The following is a 13,607-nucleotide window of genomic DNA, read 5'->3' on the forward strand; positions in this document are numbered from 1 at the left end:
TATGACTTTCGAATGGAGCAACAACTTATTTTCATAACCTTCCCATGCTACTCAAGATATTTACTAATTAGTTGTTGCTTCATTAAAAACAAAATCAAACCCGAACAAAAAGCTCCCAAACCACACGCATGACAAATCTCCAAAATTTTCCCATGACTGATTTTGCAGTTGCAGGTTGGAGAATGCAAGGTGCGACACCGCCAGACCCTCTCGGCAGGAGGGCTGCAAGCTCAGCATCAGCAGCACGTCAGCCGGAGTGAAGCAGCGCTCCGCAAAACTTCCATTTTAACAAATGAAGTTTGGGTTTCAAATTGCAGTCGTGTTAGGGGAAAAAAGCCCCGAGACAGCCTGCACATGCCTGGGAACAGCCAAGTGGCTCCCTGAACACTGCCTACAGCCGCTTTTCCCAGCTGGACCACGGTAAACAACAAGGAGAAACAAAATCTCTGCTCTCGCGATGGTTTCATGATACCTGCCGCTCTAAACCAGGAAGAAAACTTAATTCTCTTGCAGCTCACCTGAAGAACCTCCATCAAATCTTTGTGTTTCTTCTGTGGGTTTAGAGGCGATACGCGCATGAAAAAATCCCCCCAAAGCAGTGACCTTCTGTATTATTCCAGGCCATACCATGGTTTATTCCTGTACTTCTAACGCACTCGGTCCACCTGTCCAGCAGGATCGATAACTGCCCTCTCTGTAGGGGTAATCGTTTAAACAGCATTAACTCTGAACAGGCTACGTGCGTGCGTGTCTTTAAACTGTTCATTAGATTTTCATTTTTGCCCTCAATGCCTCTTCTTATCCTAGGCAAGCGCATTAGCTCAGGCTAGCAGAAAAATCAATCAATCCCCGAAAGGGTGGGGGTGTTTCCCTACCAACCATTAAGCCAAGTCTCTCTAACCGCTTAATTCAGCTTAAAATGCTTTAACGACCCTTTGGGAAACCAGACACCTAGTTCAGGCAAAGTTAGATGTGTAGTTTCTTGGAAAGACATCCTCAACTGACCTGTGTCAGCGTTATTACAAATTTCTCCTTTGTGCAGAAACATGATTAAAAATATCTCCGGGAACTATGTACTGCTGTACATGTTGATTAAAATAAACAGTAATGACCCCGTTCAGAGTTCTCCAAGTGAAAGATAATAATTAATAGACAACTTCAACAGGGGACTTATAGTCTGCTTGCGCACTCTGCCCAGGAGTTTGGCAAGTTTTTCAGGAGAGGGAATTCAAACAAAAGCTGTGTTTCCTTTCTGGTGGAAAATGTTAGAGAATTTCTCACCTTCCAATGTGTTTGTGCATCACAAGGCTCTTACACTGCAGTAGACGGTGAAGAGCCTTAGACCATGGAAAACAGAGTAAGAATTATAAACGCAAGCACTTATCACACCCCCCCATTTTCATGCTAAATTAGAGGGATCAGTAAGACACGGGTGAATGAAATATTTAGCAATATGTGATGAAAAAAGAGGACAGATTGCAAGCATCTAAACCAACTGCTGCTCTCGGGGAGCCTCCTTTGACTACAGTGCTTGTGTACCTACGTTCTCAGTACACAAAGAGACGGCCTGTGTCGCAAAATACATCCACTCTGTACATACACGTAGGCCACGACTCGGTACAAAGGCAGCTATTCCCAATATTCAAAGACATTTCATCAGAAGATATCTGCTAATTACAATCTGTAAAAGCAGCAACAGGTTCAGAAAGCAAGAGGATTTATTAAAAAAAAAAATACAGGGACAGGCTGATTTTAAAAATGGAAATTAAAAAAAAAACAAAACAACCCCAAACCACCACATCCCTTTCAAATTTTTATCCTCATTTAAAAAGGCACAGCTAAGCAGACAGAAGGCGGCAGCACTGTCCCCAGAAAAGCACTGATTTATTTCCGAGAGCAGAGGGTGCCCCCTTCGATCCACGACCAACTTTTTCTTAAGCACCAGCAGAAATTCAGGCAGGTCAACTCGGGCAGAAATTACCCTGCTGGGTCAGAAAGCGGTAATGAAATTAATGTAATCCTCATTTCTCATTCAGAATTATATTAGAAGCTTAAAAATTGCAAAAAAATCTTGTTGCTGCCAGAATAAAAATCTTTATTAAGGATATCTGTGAACCCTAAGGTAGACTTTCTTCTAGCCTCTATAGGAAATGCAAATGCTTGCCTTTCTTTTGAACCTCTCTCTCCTTAAGGGTGGATTTTAATTCTTCTGCCACGCCTCCAATATATTACTTCATTTATTTGTAGCACAATGAATGTGCTAAAATCAAAATACAGGAATGAATTAATTTATCCCTCCCAAGGCCAGCAAGACAATACCACTTACTAGTGCCAGATTACTTCAAAAAACTGCCCTCTGTCTGCTTAAACAGTGGAAGTTGCTGATTTGAGTTTAATTCCAGTTTTGATCACCCTCAACTCTCCACAAAAAGTCATCAAGTTTCATTCACATGCACACGAGCCCTGGGAAAATGAGTGGTGTTCTTCCCCACCTGCACCCTTGGAAGAGAACGCTCCCTGAGCATTGACGGGAAAGAGCACTCTACGGAAGAAATCAAATGGTGAAATAGTACAAAAATGTTTTCAAGATAGGAGTAAAATAACCATTATGGTAAAAGGCAAATTCATTTGATGGAAGCCGGCAAGCGATGTGCTATGAAAGACTGTTTAAATGTTAATGCCCACATCAAAACTTGCACAGTGACACTCGTGCTTTTAAGTTTAAACTGCGGAAGAGTGAACCATCTGATCGTCATTCATTTTCAATGTACCTTTCTCCTGCCTTTGAAGTACGTGAAGATTTACTACATAGTCTAGAGAGGTATGGCATTTACCACTTCCAAGCCGAAGAAGTTACAACGATGCTGATGTCTGAAAAGTCGAACGGCAATTCCAAATTGTTAGAAGTAGTCCATGATAAGGTAATCTATAACTACTCAAGAGAACACATAGTGCCAGACTCACTGCCTTTAACATAAAAATATCATCCTTCAAAGCCACGTGGCCATCGGTTCTAACATACCTCCATTCTACGCTCTTCTAACCTGGATGCAGATCACATCCAGGCTTCAACTCGACGTGAGGTTTCTGCTCAGCAGTACATACTATGCCCCCCCAGATAGTAAAAAAAAAAAAAAAAAGAAAAGCATTATATGCCCATTAAAAAAATAACATCATCAGACTGTAAGGACAGAGATCTGAAGAACTTTTATAGTCACTCCTGAAAAACAATAGAGCTCAAAGTTCAGAAGCAGATAAGATAGAAGAATAAAGTCATGTTTTCCATTAGGAATCACTCATATCTTAATCATAGCGTAGTACGTAACAGGCTGGAAAAACTGTCAGTTCATTTTGTCATGAAAATGGACAGGCATTTATTTAATTCACCTCCATCATCTCTCAGGTAGCCGTGTCTCCCGGGTTTAAAGACCAAAACCAACACCAGAAACTTGACCCATCTCCTATTTACAAGTGAGATGTTCCTTACTAGTGGGTAAAAAAAGCCTTGTTGAGCCAGACGTTATGTTTGTGTGTTGTTTTTTTAAATACTGTCAGTCAATAGAAATACGAAACCATAAAATAATCATTTCAACATTTTATGACCCTGAGCTCAAGTCCCAAGACTGAGAAAAGTTTGACATTATTAGTGTTGCTGAGTGCCTCACTGCAAGTTGCATATTATCATATTCTCGTCAAAGGCACGTTACCTACATACCCTGCAAGTAATAATCAACTCCAAAAGTGTCAACACAACACAACGCCATCTCTGCACGAACAGAACCAGCCCTGCACAACAGTTTCTCTCTCAAACTCCTAAAAAAAATGGTACTCGACCCCACTGACGGTCACACCATTGGTCATTATAATGCAAAGGAATAGGCAACAAACTAAATGTATTACAAAAATACTAATCTTTTCAGCTCAGAGGTAAACTTGGTCTGTCGCTGACTTGGCTAAAACAGACTAAACCCGGCGAAGGGACGCACTATCTTTTAAACTGCATACCCTGAGCTCTGCCTCCTCCTCTTCAACAAATTGAAAAGAGCTGCCACATGCTCAAAAGATGCACCAGGGCAAAGACAAAAACATCCAGATGGGCTGCACTGTTGGATAAGAACTAATTTCCCAGTGATAAAAGCCTAAATTCAGCTTAAAGACTCTTTCCGACATCCGTAGTTTAAGATTTGGTTGGGAATACAAGGTGGGTGACGGTAACGTTTGATGCACGCAGCAACCTAAATTAGGCCATCTAAGAAGCATCCGGGCTGTGTAAACAGGAGAGTCAATAATTCAGCCAGGTGTGACAATACAAAACTAATAATCACCACACCTTTATCCTGAAAGATAAGTTAGTCTGAGATAATACACTGAGCAAACAAGCTCACGCAGCTAATGCCTTTAGTAAGGATAAGGCACCGTCTGGTGGACCAGCAGTTTAAAGTTCTCCGGAAAAGATGCTGCCCTTTAGACTGCTCATCTTCGAATGCCAACGTCCCGATTGTGTGTTAATTCTGTTGAATTTCTCTCCTTAAAAATGCAATGTTAAAAATTCAGTAAAACTTTGCCATAGGCTACAGTATGTTTGGGGGAAAAAAAAAGATACCAAAACCAAAAAAAGAATTTAGTCCCTTTCCAGAAACATTCAAACCAAACCCAAAGTTGGTATAATTGATCTTTGCTCTTCTTGAAGGAAACATTTGAGCAACACAAACCAACCCTTTAACTTACTAACTACAGGAACGCTGATACAAAACATCATGCTCAGTTTGTCGACATAAGCAGTAAACACGCTTGATAACATTCCTTAGTGTTGCGCAAATTCCGTAGAAGGTGTGCACGCCAATGCAAATTTGTTAAGCAGAAGTGAGAAGCCACAGCAAATCTCAACTTTGGATTTCCTGCCTTTTGTAACAGCCAGTTTCCTTTTCTTGCTGAAATACGTACTCTGTAAGGTATCACGTTGCCACGCTTTTAGACCAGTATGTCAGCTTTTGACAGGTTTGTCCCAGATCATGAGGAGAATCTGCTGACATCATGTCACACTATGACACTGTTAAGCGGGTCAGATCGTTTAAATCTTCTCCCACAGAAAGGAAGGTCATAAGTCTCGGAAGGAAGAAATACAAGATGCATCATTGCTGTGAACTAAATAATAGAAAAAAACTGTCCCAGATTTTAGAATTCTGAATAGCAGCCTAATACTGTAAATTTATTGAGAAGAAAATCATTTTGCAAAACTGGAATACAACTGATTTACCAAGAACTTTTTTAGCATTTAAAAATCATTTAATAACAGGCCTGACCATAAAATAGTGGCACAACAGAAACGTAGGTTGCAAATGTGACGTGGAATGCATAGAACCTCCGGGGCGGACCAGCCACAGTAAATACAAAGTCATAATCATGAGCGTAAATTCACTTTCATAACTGTCTTTCTCTTCTAGAAGGTAAGAGGGTGCATATAAATATTATGGAGAAGACATTTAAAAAACACTGTTTTATTTTTCAGAAATGCTGGAGGGGGTTTCAGCTCAGCCAAAAATGAGAAGGTTTTTTGGGCCGAAATTGCCCTTTCTGGTTCCTAAAGTTTCCTATGCTTGTTATGAAAAAACCAACATTAATGATTAGGTGTTAGAAAACGGTGAAAACCATCAATTAAGGAGCTAATTCTCAACAGACAGAGGACATGGCGTTTCAAAACACAGTGCTTAACAGCATTAACCTCGAGGAAGTAATGCTAAGAAGAATTTCCACCATTTCTGCTATCTTGAAAAAAAAAATTTAATCCCATTAGCCACAAAACCCCAGTTCATTACTGAGCAGAATGGTAAGTCCCACGTCTGCCTACGAGGATCTCTGGATATATAGTCTGGTGGGATTTAATTTCAAAAGCAGCACAGAAGAGCAGGAATTTTAAGGAAAAGAGGACTTACAGTACATTGCCTTGGGCCTCTGTCTTCACTGAAGGTGGCAACAAGATCCTAGATTGCATAATGCTGCTATGTTTAGTTTTAGTTGAAGAGAAATACAAACCTGAAAAAAACAGCTACTCACTGGTTAAAACAGATACATTTGGCATTCCAGCCCGCCATCCCTGCACTAACTTGTCATTTCCCCCTCATTGCCTCCCAGGATTATGGAACAGTGACGTGCCTACAATTCAAAGTCTCCTATCCTACAACTGTAAAACTCAGATTTGCCAGAAGTATGACTACGACCCCTAGAAATCATCCCATAATTTTATGCACATTACATTTATGGGATAGAGCTTCACACGGTACATACAGTGCTATCAGCATTTTCTTAACAACACAACTGAAACACCGCCGTCTCATTCAAACTTCTCACTCTTGCGATCGACCAGTCAGAAACACCACACTTACGAGCTCGCTTGATTCCCCTCTCCTAACAACTCCAGGAATTCCAAAAAGCAATCTGAAGAGCAGCATTTGAGATGATCCCCAACTTAAATCATACCACGAGAAGCCATTAAAACCGGCTCTCCTACAGAAAAAGATGCCTGGCTGACGCGAGATGCCCCTCCTCCTCGCGTGACTCTCTGCTCCCCAACTAGCAGGTCCCTACGCGCAAGGGGTTCCCTTTCTCACCCATCTCATACCTCACTCCAACTATTAAGAAAACCCGTGGAGCAGGAATACAGTATCCCAACGGCCTTGTCCAAAATGCTTAAGAGAAACATAAGGTTAAAAAAAAAAAAAAAAAGCCCTAGTAAAATAAATTACGTAAAATTCTGAAATCAACATCACTTTTGAGGCAACCTTTCCAGAGACCTCTTGGGTTCCTTTCTTCTCTGAAGCACCTTTTAAGTTGTATGGTTGTAAGAATAACTTTAACTATAGAAGCTATATGCATCTTTTAAGAATCACATTTTGATGATTATAAAAATTTATCTATTATACAACATAGGTCCAGCTACACTGAAAAAATTACACCGCTTATTGAAATACATTTCATTTTAGAAACAGACTACTAAATAGGTCTATACAAAAAACTCTAAAATAATTTCTGTAGTAAAATAAAGAGTGTGTTAGGAGAGCTACACAAACAAGAAATTTTTTTGTCTTTCTTTATAATGCTCAAATATACTGTGATAAGTGGCTGGCTCACTCCATAGCCGGCACCAAAAGCTGAAAAGAATTCATTACGATACACAGTGATACAATTAATGCTCTGTATTAATCTCACAGCCTTTCCGATTAGTACAAAGAAAACCAGGCCTATCTCCTCTTTGAGGAGAAGTCCAGGATATAAAAGCAAGCATACCTCATCAGCTGATATGAAATTATAAAATTCCACAAGTCTCAGTATCTGAAATTTATAAAAGTCACCAGTAAAACGCAAGCAAAGTGGGTTCAAGTCCTGTTGGTTCCCAGGTTCAAACGAGCGCTGCTGATCCAAAACAGGGTTTCCTTGTTTGTTAACTGCATCAAGGGAAAAATTAGGACCGTCTGCTGGGGCTAAGAGAAAGACCAAGATCCTCACCGACTAACCCTCTGTACTTCCACGAGGGCACGTTTCCATGTGCATAAAATGGGAAAAGAGCTGGCAGGAAGCAAAGATGTTAGTGGTGCTGTGCTGAACTGTTTTTTTCTGCCAGGTGTCGCAGAAAGTTGTCCTCACTCTGGCCTCTGTGATTTAAAGGCTCACTCTTAAAAAGAGCCGGAGGAGGGGGTAAATGAGGAACCGGGGGGATGGGGAGATGGTGCGGATGGTGAGGATGAGGGTGTAGGTGAAGGTGGGAATACGGGTGGGGAATGGGGCGTGGAGGAAGCGTGCTCACGGGGTTCAGGTTGATAGGTGGAGTTGGGGTGGTGGGTGTGTTCACTACGGCAGGGACTGTGGTGGCAGGAGAAGTCGTGGACAGTGGGATCTGGACAGCAGTTGACACGTTGGCGGGGCTGGTAACACGGAAGCACTTCTCCTTGTGTGCCTTGAGCATGTTGGAGAAGCGAAATCGCTGGCCGCACACATCACATGGGTAGGGCTTCTCCCCTGTGTGAGTTCTGCGATGCCTCTTCATGTTTGGGCGGCTGGTGAAGCTCTTCCCACAGATTTCACAGATAAAGGGCTTCTCTCCTGCCGAACACAGATAGGGCAATCGGTTAGGCACAGAACATCTGCTAATACTTACTTCAGCATACTTCTGCAAACAAACTGCATCCTACCAAAGCTGCTGTGACTGCTACCTTCAGCAAACAGAGAGACAGCTGTTCCACACAAGTCCTCCGTCTTTATGAAATCCTCTCTCACCTTTGGATTTTGACGCACAAGACAATCTTTTATAAGGCTTTGGCAAGGGGTTCCTTCAGACCAAAGTAACAAGGAAGTAAGCCTAACCTCTTATTTTCCCCCCACAGTGAATCACAGGGCTACAGACAATTAGATTTAACAGCAAGGTAACGTATTAACCTTTCCTGTCTCATTTTATAGGTTGGATAACAGTTTTGATCCCAAATTCCAAGGAAGGGAACACAGCTAGAAGTCCATGAAAGGTTTTGTCCTGGAGGTACTCGTGCTTTTCTTTCAAAAGTTCTTACCAGTGTGTGTTTTCATGTGCTCATCAAAGTACTGTTTCATGTTGAAGTCTTTGCCACACCACTGGCACATGAACTGCTTGTGCCCAATGTGGATGCTCATGTGGGAACGCAGCTGGTACTTGTACTGAAACCTCTCATCGCAGTTCTGCAACAGAAAAACAGCAACCCACGATATTCAGGCATCGCACAGCAGGAAGCAAGTCCCGGGACAGCACTCACACGTACGATGGGAATACCATCGTATTAAATGGTATAAAATTTTTATTCCTATAAAGAATAGCCGAGTCAATACACACGCAGACCCCCACAGAAACGCAGAATTTACATTATTTAGCAAGCGCAGAACTTGGTCTGTACTAAAAGGCCTGCTGGCACAGGAGCCTTGGCAAGGAGCGTGGAATAGTCACAACCTTCAGTTGACACAGCTGTTGGCAGAAGCCCGGCAGAGACAGGGTTATGCCAACAGAAAAGTGCTTCTGTTGGCTTAAGGTACCATTTGGAGGGTTTGCAGCTTTGCCAGCGATCTCTGCTGGACTACGGCATGTCTCCACTAGAGGACTCTGCTCACACAGCAAAACCAACGGCAGCTCTCTGCAGCAGGCCTGTTTTTCAGCAAGCCAGTCTATTTTACAGCTATTACTTATTGGCATGAAGTAATTTCCTTCTCTAGGAGTTTTATCCCCAAGACTACCCTGGCTGCACTACCACCATTACTACTACATGTCCAGCTGAGCTGTGCCCCACTTCGTGGACGGAGTGAGCTCTGCACCCCCTCTGCCTCCATCATGTGATACCCACAAGCATCCCCATCAGATGACCGAGACATTATCTGCCCCAGACGTATGACTGGGTAAGTCAGTCTCATGGGGTCTCCTTGCCGGGGGCAGGCATGAAATGACAACCACAAACACACGTGAACGCACAGCAAGATGCTCAACGCGATCCCAACACACACACACACGGTTCAAGAAATAGAAAGAGAGAGCACTCTCTTAGATCTCAAGGAGGTTTGCAGTGAGGACGATAGTTTTTCCCACAAGTGAAAAATCAAGCAGTAATTTGTTTATTTTCACTGTCGCCACTTCTATCTGTTTCAAGTTACTAGGCAGGACAGGGAGGATTAAAGCCATTTGCATCAGGCTTTGCTATGAACACCGAGGGAAAGCTAGGATTCAAATCCTGCCGTAGTGTGTACTCAGAGAAAAAAACTGACAGCCAGCAGTAAAAGCAAACCAAATACATCCCCGTTTGAACTGCTTCTAGGTGCACTCCTGCTGTGCTCTTACATGTAGAATTTCCCCCAGATTTTTATGAAACTACATCTCATTTACAAGTCAGTCAATTCAGCTTCCACCTACTGACAGCGTGACTGATTTCATACTTTATGCTCCCATATCTGAACGCATTAACAGTTGCTGCCTCACCTCACATCTGAAAGGCTTCTCTCCAGAATGCTGTAGGGAATGTACTTTGAGAGACATACTGCGTTTGAATGATTTTCCACAGGTTTCACATGTAAATGGCATGTCCTTCGTGTGTGCTGCAACACAACAGTACATTAGAGAGGGTCATTCAAATGCAAACAGTTCTTTAACCAATTTTTTTCTCCAACTCTAAGCAGAAAAATTATTACTGAACAGCTTATGCACCTATGTACAAACACACGTATTTTGCTTGCTGCCCAGGACTACAGACTTGAACTTTTTGCTGAGGATAAAGCTCAGCCAACTGAATTTGCCTTATTATTTTTCTCTTGAAAACAGCAATTAGAGTTAAGCATCACAAAGACACATTATGAGGCAGAACCAACAGAAGCGTCGATCAATAACTCACCAACCATATGTTTCCGCACGTGGGCCATGGTGTAGAACTTTTTTTCGCAAATCTCACAAGAGAATTTCTTTTCTGCATATCCGTGGACAATCTTGATATGTTCATGGAGGGACCAGAGCTTCTTGAATGATTTATTACAGGAAACGCACTGAATGAATGGGATAAATAGAAGGAAGTTTAAATTAGAAAGATACAGCGTTTCAAGTTTGTGAGTTAAGCTGCGTATCTTCCTTTTGCACGACAAAAAGAAGCCCAAAACAAGTCAAAATGCTATATACTGTCTCAGACTGCACTTCAGCTTACATTTACTGTTTCACAGATGAAACAATTACACTAAGAGAAGCCAGATCAAGCAGGATTAGAGAGGATGTTAACACACTGCATTTTGGTGCCACCTGAAGAGCACCGCAGCCACTGCACTAACATAATTCCGAACCACAGCAGCATTTATAGGTGGATGCAGCCCTCAAGGAGCTAACGCAGAGAAGACAACTGCACAGGCACTGAAGCTGCCGGCGTGGGAAGAATCCAAACCCGAGAGAGGTGGAGACAGCCAACACCACCACGTCCAGCCCTGGCTTTCACAGGAGCACTGTGACCCCTCAACACTGCAGGTCTGACAGCCCGTGAACTGGTCAAAGTGGTCTCATCCTTCTCGATGGACACAGGAGACACCTTCCATCTTGCAGCTCTTGACCCTGTGGAGAGTCTGGTACACAGCTCATACAGCAAAGCAGGTTGTCACCTCCCTCTTTCGTGTTCTGACTCTTCAATTATTCATTGCAGTAGGTCTAAAATGACCGTATCCAAACAGTATTTTACTCTCTTCCCACAACTACTGTGGATCCTCCAGAAAGTCAGCGGTGAGCTGGATCCACAGGCTTTCACGCATCTCTTTTTTCCTCCCCCAATAGTCGGTTCTTGCTAAAGACTTGATAAAAAAAAAATCCTTGCACAATTTTGAAAATTCCAGAATAATCTTAGTTGTGAAGCTTGACAGCAGACACAGATGTGAGGATACCAAGTCATTTTCAGCTTTGAAGTGACAAGGAAGGAATCGTGTCTTGTTATTTTTTGTTAGCTGTTGGGGTGTTTGGTGTATCTTTGGTTTTCTGCCTATCAATTCTGCCAATCCTTCCCTCGACGTAAGAAGGGCTGTATGCTCTTCACTGCAGAACTAGCAAATACTTAAATTGTTTCTTTTCTGTCCAGGCAAGTTATGCTGCTTCCACAGTGCTTGCATCTCTGCAGGCTTGGGAACTCTGGTACATGCTCGCCACGTGGACTCCAGGGAGAGCCTCTGCCTCTGAAAGTACCTACTTGGAGGCATGTCAGGAACAAACTGTGGTCTTTGGGGTGAAAAAAACCAAACCTAGAGAATAAAGCAATGCTAAGAAACCAACAAAAATCCTCTGATTTAGGGTTAAGCAAGCCCTTGAAGCAGTCAGTCTACAATTTAATTGATGAGCAGCAGCAAGTAATTAAGTCACTAATACTGAGAGCTACTACACAGACAGTCTAAGAGGACAACAGAAATTCTGTGAAAGCACTAATTTTGAAAGGATGAAAACCAGAAGTTACCTGGAAAAACAGATATATTCCATCACTTAGATGAAAAATACAGAGAGGAGCCAGCCACGTTTATCATTCAATTACCACGTACATAATGAAACCATTTTTTTTCCTAGACAAAGCTCCATATCCCTCTTGACATATTAAACCCCACATTAATGTAAAACTTTCATATCCCCTTACTCCTTTTGCCAAGTGTAATAAAAACAAATTAGCAGGCAGCTGTGAAACACATTCCAAATGTTGGGACAGACAAAAATTATTGTTGAATATATGCTTATACTGAGAACTTGAAGAGGACTAGCAGCGCTCCTGGCCCTAGAAATATTTGGGAAAGTTTCTGGACCTGATTCTTCTGGTACTGGATATAAGACACCATTTCTACAATTTATTCTTTTTCTATAACTTTTGGACATAGGAATGTAAACCCTCAGAAGTATAGGGGTGCATGGATTACAGGATGCAATACCACACACGAATTATTCATGAATCCCTATTTAAAGTCAAAAGATTTTATGCTGTGAATGAGCCACCTGGATGATAGGGCATTCCTTAAATTTACATTTAAACGTTCTCTGCCAAGCTAAATCTTTGAAGGTTTTATTTCAAAAGCTGCAAGGAGATACTGAAATGTTTATGCATTTTACTAACTACACTCAAGGCTCATTATCTTATATTTTACTCCTTCCTTCAGTCTTCCTCCTATGAGCTGAAACATAAGGAAAAATAGCATAGCGTTATATAGAGCTGCAGTTGAGTCTTACAGCAAAGAGAAATTGCAATAAATAATTCAACTGTCTCCCACACAGTGGGAACCAAATACCAATTCAGCTGAGCATTTAAGCAAACAAACAAACAAAAAAATCTTAAATCTTTCTTGTAAAACTCATCGGACAACGCAAAAAACTCGTTGCCCTACAAACTCTCAACATTTCGGCTCTGCAGAGACTGAACTCCAGCTGCTTCACGCTGGCAGTGGGATTATTTCAGAAGTAGGTGGCAACGCTGTGCCTAGTTTAACAAGGCAAAAAAGCACGTTCAAATCGCCAGATAAACCAACAGTGCCCCCAGTTCCATGAGAACATAAATGCCTATGAGCAAAGTACAAACCACAGATGAATCAGAAACTCTGAAACTCTTTCCACAACTTAAAACTTCAAAATGGTTTTATTACAACACAGGCTTCCATTGTTGTATAAAATTAAAAGCTGCAAATCTTCTGGTGAGAAAGGCCAGAGATCGTTATATTATCAGTGAGATTTACGGAGCTCCGTTTTGCACTGGGAAAAGGGCAGGCTCGGGAACAGATTTACGTGAATTCATACACTTCCATATGCATACATGAACACTACTGGAAATTACTTGTATAAAATTATCGCGGTAGGATTTTAAAAAAGTTACATTTTAACACAAGTTCAGATCCTGACTTCACTAGTTTCTTTCTCACCTGCTTGCCTCTCCGGTATTTTACAAATTTCTGATTCCAGGATCAGCAACGTGCCGTAATTCCGTTCTCCCTTGAAACCTTACCTGGACATACTCTGTGACTGAGTTTCAGGACACTGAAACACTTTGAACTTTAAAGCTAGCAATAGCTGCAGGTGCTCAGCACCTGAAGGAGAAGGGTTTATCCTGTCAAGTACT

The 13,607-nt window shown here is 41.9% G+C and overlaps 1 protein-coding gene across 3 annotated transcripts in view; it reads right to left on the minus strand.

The window, feature by feature from the left end:
- Nucleotides 1–7,178: 7,178 nt before the first annotated feature.
- Nucleotides 7,179–13,607, minus strand: part of ZNF652 (zinc finger protein 652) — a 31,177-nt gene continuing 24,748 nt past the window's right edge. For all 3 annotated transcript variants that reach the window (XM_054224175.1, XM_054224172.1, XM_054224173.1), the window contains 4 exons: nt 10,392–10,539; nt 9,983–10,098; nt 8,559–8,703; nt 7,179–8,097 (listed from right to left, as the gene is read on the minus strand). In XM_054224175.1, coding sequence (XP_054080150.1) covers nt 7,583–8,097; nt 8,559–8,703; nt 9,983–10,098; nt 10,392–10,539 — 924 coding nt within the window. In that variant the 3' untranslated portion in view covers nt 7,179–7,582. The remainder of the gene's footprint in view (nt 8,098–8,558; nt 8,704–9,982; nt 10,099–10,391; nt 10,540–13,607) is intronic.

This window comes from Rissa tridactyla, chromosome 19 (genome assembly GCF_028500815.1).
Source record: "Rissa tridactyla isolate bRisTri1 chromosome 19, bRisTri1.patW.cur.20221130, whole genome shotgun sequence".
Classification (NCBI taxonomy): Eukaryota; Metazoa; Chordata; class Aves; order Charadriiformes; family Laridae; genus Rissa; species Rissa tridactyla.